This window comes from Oncorhynchus clarkii, chromosome 12 (assembly GCF_045791955.1).
Source record: "Oncorhynchus clarkii lewisi isolate Uvic-CL-2024 chromosome 12, UVic_Ocla_1.0, whole genome shotgun sequence".
In the NCBI taxonomy this organism is placed as follows: domain Eukaryota; kingdom Metazoa; phylum Chordata; class Actinopteri; order Salmoniformes; family Salmonidae; genus Oncorhynchus; species Oncorhynchus clarkii.
This window is the reverse complement of record NC_092158.1, coordinates 31710070-31726585: the sequence shown is the minus strand read 5'-3', so window position 1 is coordinate 31726585 and position 16516 is coordinate 31710070. Positions and strand designations below refer to the sequence as shown.

At 41.1% G+C, this 16516-nt stretch overlaps 1 protein-coding gene across 1 annotated transcript in view; it reads right to left on the bottom strand.

Moving 5' to 3' along the window:
• LOC139422449 (gamma-sarcoglycan-like) overlaps nt 1-10906 on the bottom strand; it is a 30616-nt gene extending 19710 nt beyond the window's left edge. The window contains exons 1-2 of the mRNA XM_071173625.1: nt 10816-10906; nt 7845-7861 (exon numbers count right to left, since the gene is read on the bottom strand). Coding sequence (XP_071029726.1) covers nt 7845-7861; nt 10816-10906 — 108 coding nt within the window. The remainder of the gene's footprint in view (nt 1-7844; nt 7862-10815) is intronic.
• Nucleotides 10907-16516: the final 5610 nt, after the last annotated feature.

Here is a 16516-nt window from a genome sequence, read left to right as displayed (position 1 = left end):
TGAAGAATCAACAACAAGTGGGACACAATCATGAAGTGGAACGACATTTATTGGATATTTCCAACTTTTTTTACAAATCAAAAACTGAAAAATTGGGCGTGCAAAATTATTCAGCCCCTTTACTTTCAGTGCAGCAAACTCTCTCCAGAAGTTCAGTGAGGATCTCTGAATGATCCAATGTTGACCTAAATGACTAATGATGATAAATACAATCCACCTGTGTGTAATCAAGTCTCCGTATAAATGCACCTGCACTGTGATATTCTCAGAGGTCCGTTAAAAGCGCAGAGAGCATCATGAAGAACAAGGAACACACCAGGCAGGTCCAAGATACTGTTGTGAAGAAGTTTAAAGCCGGATTTGGATACAAAAAGATTTCCCAAGCTTTAAACATCCCAAGGAGCACTGTGCAAGCGATAATATTGAAATGGAAGGAGTATCAGACCACTGCAAATCTACCAAGACCTTGCCGTCCCTCTAAACTTTCAGCTCATACAAGGAGAAGACTGATCAAAGATGCAGCCAAGAGGCCCATTATCACTCTGGATGAACTGCAGAGATCTACAGCTGAGGTGGGAGACTCTGTCCATAGGACAACAATCAGTCGTATATTGCACAAATCTGGCCTTTATGGAAGAGTGGCAAGAAGAAAGCCATTTCTTAAAGATATCCATAAAAAGTGTCATTTAAAGTTTGCCACAAGCCACCTGGGAGACACACCAAACATGTGGAAGAAGGTGCTCTGGTCAGATGAAACCAAAATGGAACTTTTTGGCAACAATGCAAAATGTTATGTTTGGCGTAAAAGCAACACAGCTGAACACACCATCCCCACTGTCAAACATGGTGGTGGCAGCATCATGGTTTGGGCCTGCTTTTCTTCAGCAGGGACAGGGAAGATGGTTAAACTTGATGGGAAGTTGGATGGAGCCAAATACAGGACCATTCTGGAAGAAAACCTGATGGAGTCTGCAAAAGACCTGAGACTGGGAGTTATACAGGACACAGGTAGCCTTCACACACCTGAATTTCCCAGGAGACAGTCCCAGATGGCCCTGGTCACCCAAACTTGTACAGTGCCTTGCGAAAGTATTCGGCCCCCTTGAACTTTGCGACCTTTTGCCACATTTCAGGCTTCAAACATAAAGATATAAAACTGTATTTTTTTGTGAAGAATCAACGACAAGTGGGACACAATCATGGATATCAATCATTGGATATTTCAAACTTTTTTAACTAATCAAAAACTGAAAAATTGGGCGTGCAAAATTATTCAGCCCCCTTAAGTTAATACTTTGTAGCGCCACCTTTTGCTGCGATTACAGCTGTAAGTCGCTTGGGGTATGTCTCTATCAGTTTTGCACATCGAGAGACTGACATTTTTTCCCATTCCTCCTTGCAAAACAGCTCGAGCTCAGTGAGGTTGGATGGAGAGCATTTGTGAACAGCAGTTTTCAGTTCTTTCCACAGATTCTCGATTGGATTCAGGTCTGGACTTTGACTTGGCCATTCTAACACCTGGATATGTTTATTTTTGAACCATTCCATTGTAGATTTTGCTTTATGTTTTGGATCATTGTCTTGTTGGAAGACAAATCTCCGTCCCAGTCTCAGGTCTTTTGCAGACTCCATCAGGTTTTCTTCCAGAATGGTCCTGTATTTGGCTCCATCCATCTTCCCATCAATTTTAACCATCTTTCCTGTCCCTGCCGAAGAAAAGCAGGCCCAAAAGATGATGCTGCCACCACCATGTTTGAAAGTGGGGATGGTGTGTTGCTTTTACGCCAAACATAACGTTTTGCATTGTTGCCAAAAAGTTCAATTTTGGTTTCATCTGACCAGAGCACCTTCTTCCACATGTTTGGTGTGTCTCCCAGGTGGCTTGTGGCAAACTTTAAACAACACTTTCTATGGATATCTTTAAGAAATGGCTTTCTTCTTGCCACTCTTCCATAAAGGCCAGATTTGTGCAATATACGACTGATTGTTGTCCTATGGACAGAGTCTCCCACCTCAGCTGTAGATCTCTGCAGTTCATCCAGAGTGATCATGGGCCTCTTGGCTGCATCTCTGATCAGTCTTCTCCTTGTATGAGCTGAAAGTTTAGAGGGACGGCCAGGTCTTGGTAGATTTGCAGTGGTCTGATACTCCTTCCATTTCAATATTATCGCTTGCACAGTGCTCCTTGGGATGTTTAAAGCTTGGGAAATCTTTTTGTATCCAAATCCGGCTTTAAACTTCTTCACAACAGTATCTCGGACCTGCCTGGTGTGTTCCTTGTTCTTCATGATGCTCTCTGCGCTTTTAACAGACCTCTGAGACTATCACAGTGCAGGTGCATTTATACGGAGACTTGAATACACACAGGTGGATTGTATTTATCATCATTAGTCATTTAGGTCAACATTGGATCATTCAGAGATCTTCACTGAACTTCTGGAGAGAGTTTGCTGCACTGAAAGGAAAGGGGCTGAATAATTTTGCACGCCCAATTTTTCAGTTTTTGATTTGTAAAAAAAGTTGGAAATATCCAATAAATGTCGTTCCACTTCATGATTGTGTCCCACTTGTTGTTGATTCTTCACAAAAAAATATCTTATATCTTTATGTTTGAAGCCTGAAATGTGGCAAAAGGTCGCAAAGTTCAAGGGGGCCGAATACTTTCGCAAGGCACTGTAAACTTTGGGCCAACTGGGGGCCCAAGGCTGGTTAGGAGACACCGCTAGAGACACTATTATGTAATTGGGATGAACTGAGAGAATATTAGAGTAGCACTGTGATTCATTAATCATATGCTGTCTTCCTTGCTCCTCTGTTCTTACCTTTTTCCCTTTCTGTTACACTCTCACACCTCTCTCCCCACCTCTTTCTTCCTCTGTTTTATAATGCACACCAGATGTGCATTGAAGTACAGATTGAACTTGTATTTATAATATTATAATGTTAATAATCCATGTGCTATGTATCTATAACACTTGGATAATGAACTTCTTTCAATAAAGCATTTCACATTCTCTACTGATTGAAATTAAGTCTATCATTTGGTGAAATACTACACCTATCCTGCATCCTCAGATCAGTGCAGATGAAGGAAATTATATATTGATATGAACCCGTTTTTTAGTATTTACATGATGCATAGGAAGTGTAGTTTAGTGTTTTTTAGATTCTGTTTCTGCATAGAGCACCAGCCAAGTTCGAACACACCTATAATTTTTACTATTTTCTACATTGTAAAATAGTAGTGAAGACCATGAAATAACACATATGGAATCATGTAGTAACTAAAAAAGTGTTAATATTTGAAATTCTTCAAATTAGCCACCCTTTTCCTTGATGACAGCTTTGCACACTCTTGGCATTCTCTCAACCGGCTTCATGAGGAATGTTTTTCCAACAGTCTTGAAGGAGTTCCCACATATGCTGAGCACTTGTTGGCTGCTTTTCCTTCACTCTGCGGTCCAACTCATCCCAAACCACCTCAATTGAGTTGAGGTCGGGTGATTGTGGAGACCAGGTCATCTGATGCAGCACCATCACTCTCCTTCTTGGTCAAATAGTCCTAACACAGCCTGGAGGTGTTTTGGGTCATTGTCCTGTTGAAAAACAAATGATAATCCCACTAAGTGCAAACCAGATGGGATGGCGTTTTGATGCAGAATGCTGTGGTAGCCAAATTCTCAAATTCGGACTCATCAGACCAAAGGACAAATTTCCCACCGGTCTAATGTCCATTGCTCGTGTTTCCCGGCCCAAGCAAGTGTCTTCTTCTTATTGGTGTCCTTTAGTAGTGGTTTCTTTGCAGCAATTCGACAATGAAGGCCTGATTCACGCAGTCTCCCCTGAACAGTTGATCTTGAGATGTGTCTGTTACTTGAACTCTGAAGCATTTATTTGGGCTGCAATTTCTGAGGCTCGTAACTCTAAAGGAACTTATACTGTGCAGCAGAGGTAACTCTGGGTCTTCCTTTCCTGTGGCGGTCCTCATGAGAGCCAGTTTCATAGCGCTTGATGGTTTTTGCGACTGCACTTGGAAGAAACTTTCAAAGTTCTTGACATTTTCCGAATTGACCTTCATGTCTTAAAGTAAAGATGGACTGTCATTTCTCTTTGCTTATTTGAGCTCTTCTTGCCATAATATGGACCAAATAGGGCTATATTCTGTATAACACCCCTACCTTGTCACAACACAACTGATTGGCTCACACGCATTGAGGAAAGAAATTCCACAAATTAACTTTTAAGAAGGCACACCTATTAATTGAAATGTATTCCAGGTGACTACCTCATGAAACTGGTTGAGAGAATGCCAAGAATGCAATCAAGGCTACTTGAAGAATCTCAAATATAACATATTTTGATTTAACACTTTTTTAGTTACTACATGATTCCATATGTGCTATTTCATAGTTTTGATGTCTTCACTATTATTCTACAATATAGAAAATAGTCTAAATAAAGAAAAACCTTTGAATGAATAGGTGTCCAAATGTTTGACTGGTACTGTGTATGAATTACAAATCTGCCTTTAACTAGTCAAATCATGTTTCTAGTCTATTGCATAGTTACAATGTGCAGACATGCAGACACAGGATCATTCAAAGACTGGAATTTGATACTCCTGGTATTAGATAGGACTGAAAAAGAATGTCTCACAGACATTCATACCTGAACTACACCTTTATTTGCTAAGGTAGAGTACATGATCAGTGGATATATTCAATATACAGGCTACAATGTGGGGATCTCATGCATGGTAATAACCACATGTATATATATATATAACTTGTATGCAGGGCAAAGTTATATTGTAGTATACTCAATCCATAGGCTTCTTTAATTTCATTCAGACCGTTTTGAAGTTGATACAACCGGCTATGATAGCTGAGGTTCATAGCTAGTTTCTGAACTAATATGTATAGCAAACGTTTTAGGGTCCATACACAAATCAGCTACATAGCTAGCTACACATCCATACATGTAGTTTTATCCTCCACTGCACAATAAGCAAGAAAATAGTAAGCTAGCTATGTTATTTCGGCTGCATTGCATGGCAAATATCAGCAAGTGAAGATTACAACATTTTACATTCATTTTGCAGTAAATGCTTTAGCCAGCTAGACTCTTTACATCCACTGTTTCAAAATACCACAGCCTGGTTTGCTGGTTGTTTCAGGAGTCCCTAAAACATTAAAACAAGCAGAATTATAATTTCATACTCACCCATAAAGCTAGCTGGCTAATGTTAGCTCGTCAGCTAGCTTGCTAAATAGTGATTTTTGTAAATTTACTCTGACCAAAAAATATGTACAATAATTCTCAACATTAACATATTCAACAACTTTATTGCATGATTCATTATGACGTTATATTTACTTCCATCCTAGTATTTTTGTCAGCCATCTTTGCTGAATAAAGTATCCTACCTTGGATTGCATAGCGTCAAATTCATCATGGGAACCACTTGATATGATTGGTCAACGCCCAGTGGTCACCACTGGTGATTTGCATGACGTTGGGAAATGAACTTTTTCACTGCCTCCCATGCCACTTTTGCGCCGCACAACGATCCTCCGCCCTCTCTGCTTTCCTTCCATTGGAAATTAATGGGAAGCTGTGTTTCACCGCGTGCTAGTGTACACTGGGCATTAGCTGATCTACCAGTGGTCTGAGGCAGGCATTACTATTAAAGGCTGATATGTAATTCATATACACAGAAACAATGTAAAAACAGTACACTACACTTCCAATGCATCAGCAAGTGACTGATGTGGTGTATTCCTCAATGTCATCGGAAGAATCCCGGAACATGTTCCAGTCTGTGATAGCAAAGCAGTCCTGTAGTTTAGCATCTGCTTCATCTGACCACTTTTCTATAGACCGAGTCACTGGTGCTTCCTGCTTACATTTTTGCTTGTAAGCAGGAATCAGGAGGATAAAGTTGTGGTCGGATTTACCAAATGGAAAGCTTTGTACGCGTCTCTGTATGTGGAGTACAGGTGATCTAGAATTGTTTTCCCTCTGGTTGCATATTTAAGATGTTGATAGAGATTTGGTAGAACTGAATTCAGTTTCCCTGCATTAAAGTCTCCGGCCACTAGGAGCGCCACCTCTGGGTGAGTGGTTTCCTGTTTGCTTATTTCCTTATACAGCTGACCGAGTGCGGTCTTAGTGCCAGCATCTGTCTGTGGTGGTAAATAAAACAGACACAAAAATTATAGCTGAGAACTCTCTAGGCAAGTAGTGTGGCCTGCAGTTTATCACAATATTCTCTACTTCAGGCAACCAAAATCTAGAGACTTCCTTAGATTTTGTGCACCAGCTGTTGTTTACAAATATGCACAGACCGCCCCCCCCTCATCTTCGTCCTCTGCGTCGCTTCCTTTTGTGAATAATTGGGATGTCTGCCCTGTGGGGTGTTCGGAGAATATCGTGTGAGTCCTGCTTGCTGCTGTTGAAGAAATCTTTGTCTAATCCGAGGTGAGTGATCGCTGTCCTGATATCCAGAAGCTCTTTTCTTCCGTAAGATACGGTTGCAGAAACATTATGTACAAAATAATTTACAAATATCGCAAAACCCCCCACATAATAGCACAATTGGTTAGGAAACCGTAAAACGGCGGCCATCTCATCCGGCACCATTTTGCAATGCTCCATCCCCCACGCCACATGTAAATAGTCTAAAACCGGTCAATCTGCACTGATCTGAGGACACAGGATAGGTGTAGTATTTAAATTAGACTTCATTTCAAACCAGAGAATGTGAAACGCTTTATTGAAAGAAGTTCATTATCAAAGTGTTATAAATACATAACACATGAATTATACATATTATTATTGTAATATTATAAATACAATTTCACTCTGTACTACAATGCACATCTGGTGTCCATAATAAAGATATAGGAAGAAAGGAGGTGGGGAGAGAGGTGTGAGAGTGTAAAAGACATAAATGGAAAGAGGTAAGAACAGAGGAGCAAGGAAGACAGCATATTAATGAATCACAGCGCTACTAAACTTAAAATTCTCTCAGTTCATCCCAAATACATAAGTGTCTCTAGCAGTGTCTCCTAACCAGCCTTGGGCCCCCAGTTGGCCCAAAGTGTATCTTAAGAGCAGGTGAGGTGGCGATGATGGGACTTGGAGTTGGCATCCTCTCTCACATCAAAACAGACAAGACAGATGGAGAGAGTGATAGCATGATTTAGTTTTTTTTTTTATTCTAACACTGTCAGTCATCATAATAATCAGGAGGTGAAATACAAAACTGACCTTGGATCATTAACTCTGGGACTACTACATCTCTCTGTAAAGCATCTCTTTAATAATACTTCCTGTTGACCCAACTAAGTGACCTCTCACCTCTGATAATGCTGTGCCCTCTATGTAGCCAGTTCAGATGCAGGAGGGCTTCACCGACACAGTTGACATAACCTAGAGGATTTAGGGAGAAGAGGGAGGGGGATGAAGTAAAGGAGAGAGACTATTGAGAAAATAAGGTAGTTAAAGAAAGTGTTCAACAAGAATATGTGTGTGTGGCCTCACCTGGTGCCCACATTAAGTGGCTGCAGAGTACTTTATACTGATAAACATGCACAGACACACAAGTACAAATAATATAGCATAGTCATAGAAATAATGACATACTATTCTCTATGGTTGGTCCTCTTGCCTATTCTTTGAAGGTGGAAGGAGCAACAGTAATACACCTGAACCTGCACAACACAATCCATCAATCAGATTGATACACGTGTGTAGGTGTGGGTTATAGGGTGTCTAATTGTTTTTTTTTTATCTTAAAAAAGAGCCTGTTTTGTTTTTGTACAGACATCCATCCCCCTTACGTAAACAGTATCCTCACCTGAGAAATAGAAAAGGAGAGAAACTGAGAATTCAATAACTGTGTTTGACATAGCTAAGTAAATGGAAAAATACTCTTATTGCAATGTGGATGGCTCTTAAAGAACCTTTGGTTGTGTATAGAGTAGTCTATGGTGTTGCCAGGGAGCAGCACCCTCTTCAAAGAAGTAGGTGGTGAAGAGCTCCCACACACGGGAAACATCCTGCAGAGCAGCAGACCTCTCCTCTGGCACACGCCGGCAATCTACAGATCCCCTCCTGGTCCTCGTGTATATCCTTATTAAGTTATGCAGGACACAGGTAGCCTTCACATGCCTGAATTCCCCTAGGAGGCAGTCCCAGATGGCCCTCATCACCCAACCTCACCAAACACAGTAACTGTAGGCAATCAATTTGAAGGAATCTTCAGTTGCATGGTATCTGTAGGAATAATGGAAGTCATTAGACTTTTACGTCACCAGGTCATTGTGGATTACTGAAGTATAATAACAAATCATGATAACATTGAATAGATGTGTGTGCACGTGTGGCATGTGACAACAGCAAGATCATATCAAGGATAGCATCACAAATTAAATACCACTTGAAGCTTGATGAGTTGATCATTTGACGTAGCTGTGTAGCGCTGAGGAAAAAACAAAAGGACCAGGACTGAGGACCACTGCGCTTCATTGGGACCTCTTCATCTGCAGACAGGCTCTCACAGCTCTCTGTATCTCAGAACAGAAAAGATCACAAGAAACATACTTTATTATACTCTAATTAGACAGCACTGAATATTATGTTACTATTATCTCCATCCTCACTTCTAGGGACTGGAACTACACAAAAGACCTGCCCTATGCAGAATAGCCTTTTCTCTCACTTTGACAGTTGGGGCTGCTATTCTTTCACCTTCCTCAATGGCTGTTACAGTGCCTTGCGAAAGTATTCGGCCCCCTTGAACTTTGCAACCTTTTGCCATATTTCAGGCTTCAAACATAAAGATATAAAACTGTATTTTTTTGTGAAGAATCAACAACAAGTGGGACACCATCATGAAGTGGAACGACATTTATTGGATATTTCAAACTTTTTTAACAAATCAAAAACTGAAAAATTGGGCGTGCAAAATTATTCAGCCCCTTTACTTTCAGTGCAGAAAACTCTCTCCAGAAGTTCAGTGAGGATCTCTGAATGATCCAATGTTGACCTAAATGACTAATGATGATAAATACAATCCACCTGTGTGTAATCAAGTCTCCGTATAAATGCACCTGCACTGTGATAGTCTCAGAGGTCCGTTAAAAGCGCAAAGAGCATCATGAAGAACAAGGAACACACCAGACAGGTCCGAGATACTGTTGTGAAGAAGTTTAAAGCCGGATTTGGATACAAAAGATTTCCCAAGCTTTAAACATCCCAAGGAGCACTGTGCAAGCGATAATATTGAAATGGAAGGAGTATCAGACCACTGCAAATCTACCAAGACCTGGCCGTCCCTCTAAACTTTCAGCTCATACAAGGAGAAGACTGATCAGAGATGCAGCCAAGAGGCCCATTATCACTCTGGATGAACGGCAGAGATCTACAGCTGAGGTGGGAGACTCTGTCCATAGGACAACAATCAGTCGTATATTGCACAAATCTGGCCTTTATGGAAGAGTGGCAAGAAGAAAGCCATTTCTTAAAGATATCCATAAAAAGTGTCGTTTAAAGTTTGCCACAAGCCACCTGGGAGACACACCAAACATGTGGAAGAAGGTGCTCTGGTCAGATGAAACCAAAATTGAACTTTTTGGCAACAATGCAAGACGTTATGTTTGGCGTAAAAGCAACACAGCTCATCACCTTGAACACACCATCCCCACTGTCAAACATGGTGGTGGCAGCATCATGGTTTGGGCCTGCTTTTCTTCAGCAGGGACAGGGAAGATGGTTAAAATTGATGGGAAGATGGATGGAGCCAAATACAGGACCATTCTGGAAGAAAACCTGATGGAGTCTGTAAAAGACCTGAGACTGGGACGGAGATTTGTCTTCCAACAAGACAATGATCCAAAACATAAAGCAAAATCTACAATGGAATGGTTCAAAAATAAACATATCCAGGTGTTAGAATGGCCAAGTCAAAGTCCAGACCTGAATCCAATCGAGAATCTGTGGAAAGAACTGAAAACTGCTGTTCACAAATGCTCTCCATCCAACCTCACTGAGCTCGAGCTGTTTTGCAAGGAGGAATGGGAAAAAAATTCAGTCTCTCGATGTGCAAAACTGATAGAGACATACCCCAAGCGACTTACAGCTGTAATCGCAGCAAAAGGTGGCGCTACAAAGTATTAACTTAAGGGGGCTGAATAATTTTGCACGCCCAATTTTTCAGCTTTGGATTTGTTAAAAAAGTTTGAAATATCCAATAAATGTCCTTCCACTTCATGATTGTGTCCCACTTGTTGTTGATTCTTCACAAAAAAAAACAGTTTTATATCTTTATATTTGAAGCCTGAAATGTGGCAAAAGGTCGCAAAGTTCAAGGGGTCCGAATACTTTCGCAAGGCACTGTAGCTAGCTACCTACAAATGCATTTAGAGTTGTTTTTTTACAATGATAAATACAACAAGATAGCTAATATGAAATTAGGTAGCTGTTGATGTTGGCTAGATAGCTGGTGATGTTGGCTAGATTGTTAGCTAGCTACATTAGCAGCTCATTTGAGTTAGCATGCACTGTAGCTAGTTAGAGTTGTTTTTTAAACTCTTTATAAAGGGTGTAAATAATTTAGGACTCCACTGTATATAAAAAATAAATGTGACGTTAAGTTAGAGGCCACATTCAATAGACGCAAAGATGGCTAAATGTTCTGTAACCACGGATGTAGTCTACTAAATGTCCAATATGAACACACGTTTGTTCCTACTGAGTGCCAACCACCATCTATGCAGTGCTATTGAAAGGATCACCTAATTTCTTCCTTACCTTCCTTCTCCTCCTTTTCTGCGCCTTCACCCTCCTCAGTGCCCCTTGTGTAGATCACCTGTGCTCTGTGCTTGGACACCAGCTTGATCATACCTGTGGAAAGCAGATAGGAAGAATATGCTGGATAAGAACACACAGCACATTTATAGGAGCACAGAGGCTATTAACAAATTACTTCCAGTGAGCTTCAATCTGCAGATTCATGGAGAAGAACATGTCCAATAGATGGGTCACATGTATGCAACTAATATACTGACAAAGCTACATACTGATTAACCAAATTCATTCTTAACTTGGCAATTTGCTATGTTCCAACTCTCTACCCTTTCCCTCAGAATGTGCAATCATTCACTCCCCCCCAAGTACTTAAAAAAATGTGCAGGAGGGTTTTTTGACCATATTCCTTACACTGGTAGATTCCTTTAAATATTTGATGTTCAGGAGGAAGAAGGGTAGAGAACAGGACTGAAGCCAGTTTGAGGTATACCTTTAGACAGCAGTTCCTGGATGGCTACCCTGGCGAGACAGCCTCTGACCTTTAGCCTTTCAGATACAATAGTTGGGGTGATGAGTTTGTAGTTGGGCACTTCCTTGAGCAGTTTGTTGTAGGTGGCTTTGCCAAAGAGGACCAGGTTATTGAGCGTGTCCCTCACTTATCCTTAGGAACACTTCTACTCAGGACAGAGAAAGAAGATATTAACTACTTATTATACAAGGCCAAACGGTGAGTTATTATAGCAACCTATACCAATAGCTACATTTCCATTGATGTTAAAGTTACATCAAATCCAATCAAATTGTCACGTTCGTCACATTGATGAGACCAAGGCGCAGCGTGATAAGCATACATTCTTCTTTTAATGAAGGAAAAACACTAAACAAACTAACAAAGAAACAAACGTGAAGCTATATTACACGAGTGCTGCCAGGCATAGACACAGACAATAACTCACCAAACCCAAAATGGAAAATGGCAACCTAAATAGGATCCCCTCTCAGAGACGACGATAAACAGCTGTCTCTGATTGGGAACCAATTCAGGCCACCATAGACCTACATACAGTGGGGCAAAAAAGTATTTAGTCAGCCACCAATTGTGCAAGTTCTCCCACTTAAAAAGATGAGAGACCTGTAATTTATAATATGACAGACAAAATGAGAAAAGAAATCCAGAAAATCACATTGTAAGATTTTTTATTAATTTATTTGCAAATTATGGTGGAAAATAAGTATTTGGTCAATAACAAAAGTGTCTCAATACTTTGTTATATAACCTTTTTTGGCAATGACAGAAGTCAAACGTTTTCTGTAAGTCTTCACAAGGTTTTCACACACTGTTGCTGGTATTTTGGCCCATTCCTCCATGCAGATCTCCTCTAGAGCAGTGATGTTTTGGGGCTGTTACTGGGCAACACGGACTTTCAACTCCCTCCAAAGATTTTCTATGGGGTTGATATCTAGAGACTGGCTAGTCCACTTCAGGACCTTGAAATGCTTCTTACGAAGCCACTCCTTCATTGCCCGGGCGGTGTGTTTGGGATCATTGTCATGCTGAAAGACCCAGCCACGTTTCATCTTCAATGCCCTTGCTGATGGAAGGAGGTTTTCACTCAAAATCTCACAACACATGGCCCCATTTATTCTTTCCTTTACACGGATCAGTCGTCCTGGTCCCTTTGCAGAAAAACAGCCCCAAAGCATGATGTTTCCACCCCCATGCTTCACAGTAGGTATGGTGTTCTTTGAATGCAACTCAGCATTCTTTGGTCCTCCAAACACAACGAGTTGAGTTTTTACCAAAAAGTTATATTTTGTTTTCATCTGACCATATGACATTCTCCCAATCTTCTTCTGGATCATCCAAATGCTCTTTAGCAAACTTCAGACGGGCCTGGACATGTACTGGCTTAAGCAGGGGGACACGTCTGGCACTGCAGGATTTGAGTCCCTGGCGGCGTAGTGTGTTACTGATGGTAGGCTTTGTTACTTTGGTCCCAGCTCTCTGCAGGTCATTCACTAGGTTCCCCCATGTGGTTCTGGGATTTTTGCTCACCGTTGTTGTGATAATTTTGACCCCACGGGGGTCAAAATTGCGTGGAGCCCCAGATCGAGGGAGATTATCAGTGGTCTTGTATGTCTTCCATTTCCTAATAATTGCTCCCACAGTTGATTTCTTCAAACCAAGCTGCTTACCTATTGCAGATTCAGTCTTCCCAGCCTGGTGCAGGTCTACAATTTTGTTTCTGGTGTCCTTTGACAGCTCTTTGGTCTTGGCCATAGTGGAGTTGGGAGTGTGACTATTTCAGGTTGTGGACAGGTGTCTTTTATACTGATAACAAGTTCAAACAGGTGCCATTAATACAGGTAACGAGTGGAGGACAGAGGAGCCTCTTAAAGAAGAAGTTACAGGTCTGTGAGAGCCAACAATCTTGCTTGTTTGTAGGTGACCAAATACTTATTTTCCACCATAATTTGCAAATAAATTCATTAAAAATCCTACAATGTGATTTTTCTTGATTTTTTTTCTCTCATTTTGTCTGTCATAGTTGAAGTGTTCCTATGATAAAAATGACAGACCTCTCATCTTTTTAAGTGGGAGAACTTGCACAATTGGTGGCTGACTAAATATTTTTTGCCCCACTGTATACCTAGACATACCAAAACCCCATAGAATACAAAAAACCCAAGACAAGACAAAAGCACACATACCACCCTCGTCACACCCTGACCTAACCAAAATAATAAAGAAAACAAAGATAACTAAGGTCAGGGCGTGACACAAATTGTATTTGTGTCAGGTGTAGACCTTACCGTGAAATGCTTACTTACAAGTCCTTAAGCCCTTAACCAACAATGCAGTTCAGAAAATACAGTTAAGAAAATATTACCAAAATAACTAAAGTAACAATAAAACCCTACAAAAACTAATTTAATTTCCCCATAGGCCTTGTCAACCAACCATGGCAGAGTTAGTACCTACCCCAGACACCATTACTATTGCTCTCTATTTGTTGTACTTCCGGGAAACCCTGAGTCGCCGCCTCCTTCTTCTTCGTGTGGTGTTCCAGCAGACGCCTCTTTGTTGCGTATTGCTCCCTTTCACAATTCGGAAAATGCATTGCACATTTGTTCTCAAAAAAAGGGAAAATGGGAATGGGGGAAAAATGGAAATTGCGCCACCATTTAACCCTATATATACACATCCACAACACACCTCACCACCCCTTCCCACTACTTTGGCCCTAACAGATCCTACTTCAGGCTGTTGGCCTGGAACCCCTTTTCTCAAAACCCTCTACAGTTCTTCTGCACTAAAATCTCTGACACCCAAAACTTCTCTGCTGCTGCTACTACCAATTACATTTGAGATTATCTTTTAATTTGTCCGGTACAATTAATGACCATAGCAATAAACGGCAAGAAGTCAACCTTAGCAAAGCACAAACAGTTCGGGTCACTCTGTACTGACCTACTACTCACATGGATTCTCTCAGGCTCCGTTAAAATTTGCCCTCCATTCTCTACTTTCCTCACTGCCTCAGCATATGACACATTCTGCACTACTATCACCCTGGAAACTTGAACCGGTGTCACTCGCACAGGACATTTCTGATCCCCAGCAACATGGCCACCCCCACAATTGAAACACTCCACTTTTTCCACTGAAACTACACTCCTTAGTCCCATGCCCTCCTGCTCATACCTCAGAATAACACTCAGAGCCATTGGGCTTGTACGACATTGCAGGCAGCTTTCCATACCTTAAGGGATCATTTTGACATTTGCCATATGGTTAGTGAGAAAGTCCACATTGCAAATGTACGGTCCCTTACTAGAAGTCCGCCAACGTTTCTAAAATTTGCGGATGGCGGCGGGCTGTGCAGCAGGGCCGGATCTTCCGAGAAGTCATCAAACGAAGTCTCTCGGACATTCGGTTTCCGTTTTATAAAATGTTCAAATTTTGGTCATTTTTCCGCTGTCCCGGTAAATCCCACAAGAGGGCGAATAGAATCATATTGCAAATGTACAAAACATCACCAATCACGACTTGGCCTTATCTCCTAAACGGAAAAGACTTCGAAGACGAAACTTGGTGAGCATAGGTTTGGCATAATGGGCAGTTGGCCCCGAACAAGATGGCGTCTAGGCCTCAACGGTTTTTGAGTTATGGCCATTTTTCTGGGATTAAAGGTAAAAAATGAAAATAGAAAAATTATTTTACCGCTTCACGTCAAAGTAAATGAACCTACGGTGTCAGGAAAAAAAGAACCAGCATTTATCGATCGTAATTTATAAGAAATCGTACAATGTATAATTGGTGATATAATTTTTTAAACATTTTTAAAAAAAGTTACAGATCCAGTTGCAGTGTGTTCAGACAAATCTTTTTGAAGTTGTTTCCGAGCTCTGCGAGATTTCTGTGATTTTCTGAAAAAACACACACTCATTCAACCCTCTGTAAATAAGTCAGTTCTTTACATAAACACTTAAAACTCAATATTCTATAAGTGCCAACCCCAAGGAGGATATGTGTTCACTTTCAGCTTCCTGTGTGAACCGGAAGTGCCTTAAAATGGTGTCATAGGTGCTGTTTTGAAGGGTTAAAAAGGTCAGATCTTTTCAAAACTTCATATGTGTGATTAGGCAACCCTCATGAACTGGAAGTCAGTCATTTCTCCCAATAGTCAAAGAAAAGCTCTCTCTCTCACACACACACACAGCAAGGATGGAGGATGCCGAGTTCAACGAGATGCCCCGCTTGACCGTAGCTCGCTCGGTCTAAGCGCAGCGACCATGAGAAAAAGTAGGCCCAAAATGAAGCCTGGCCCTAAATTTAATTTGCTTTTGGGTGACCGTGGGAGAACCTTTAGGGTGAGAAGCACAATTTGACCCCAGGAACATTCCTGAGGTCCTCCCAATCTGTGCAAGCCTAACCTTGACCGTGTGGCATTAACCCTTAACAGTTAAAAGAAGGTGTTTACATCAAACAGTTTTCAATGACTTCTCTCCCCATAGGAATACATTGCCTGCACCCCTAAATTCAACCTGAAGCCTATGTGGGTTATGAATGCCGTATGAACCTGTCTTCAATGACAATCCATCAGGCCACTATGAGGTCTACCTGTGTTCATTCTAAGCTTCATGAAGCAACCAGAAGTGATTAAATTCACCCTAAAAGTGTTTTGCCATACTCAACCTGATGTTTGATAGAAATAGTGCATTCAACCCTGTGTAAATCAGTCAGTTCTTAACGTAAAGACTTAAAACTCAGGATTCTGTAAAACCATACCCCAATGAGGATATGTGTTTACTTTTAGCTTCCTGTGCCAACCAGAAGTGCCATAATTGGTGTAACAGGGGCTGTTTCGAAGGGTTAAAAAAGTCAGATCTTTCCAAAACTTCATATGTGCGATTAGGCAACCCTAATGAACTGTAAATCAGTCATGTCTCCCATAAAATTTCCAAGAAAAACTCACACACACAGCTTGGACAGAGGGACATAGTGTGGTGCGTAGAGAGACAGAGGCTGCAATAGTTACCTTTGTTCGAACTATTAAAGAACCGTCAGACCTAGAGTTCTGAAACTTTAGAAACCTGTTCTAGAGCTCAGGTCGATAGTGCGTGGTGAGTTATGTGGCTCTAGAAGGTTCTCGGACCGAGAAACAGCCTCGTACATTTGCAATAACTTCAATTCAATTTG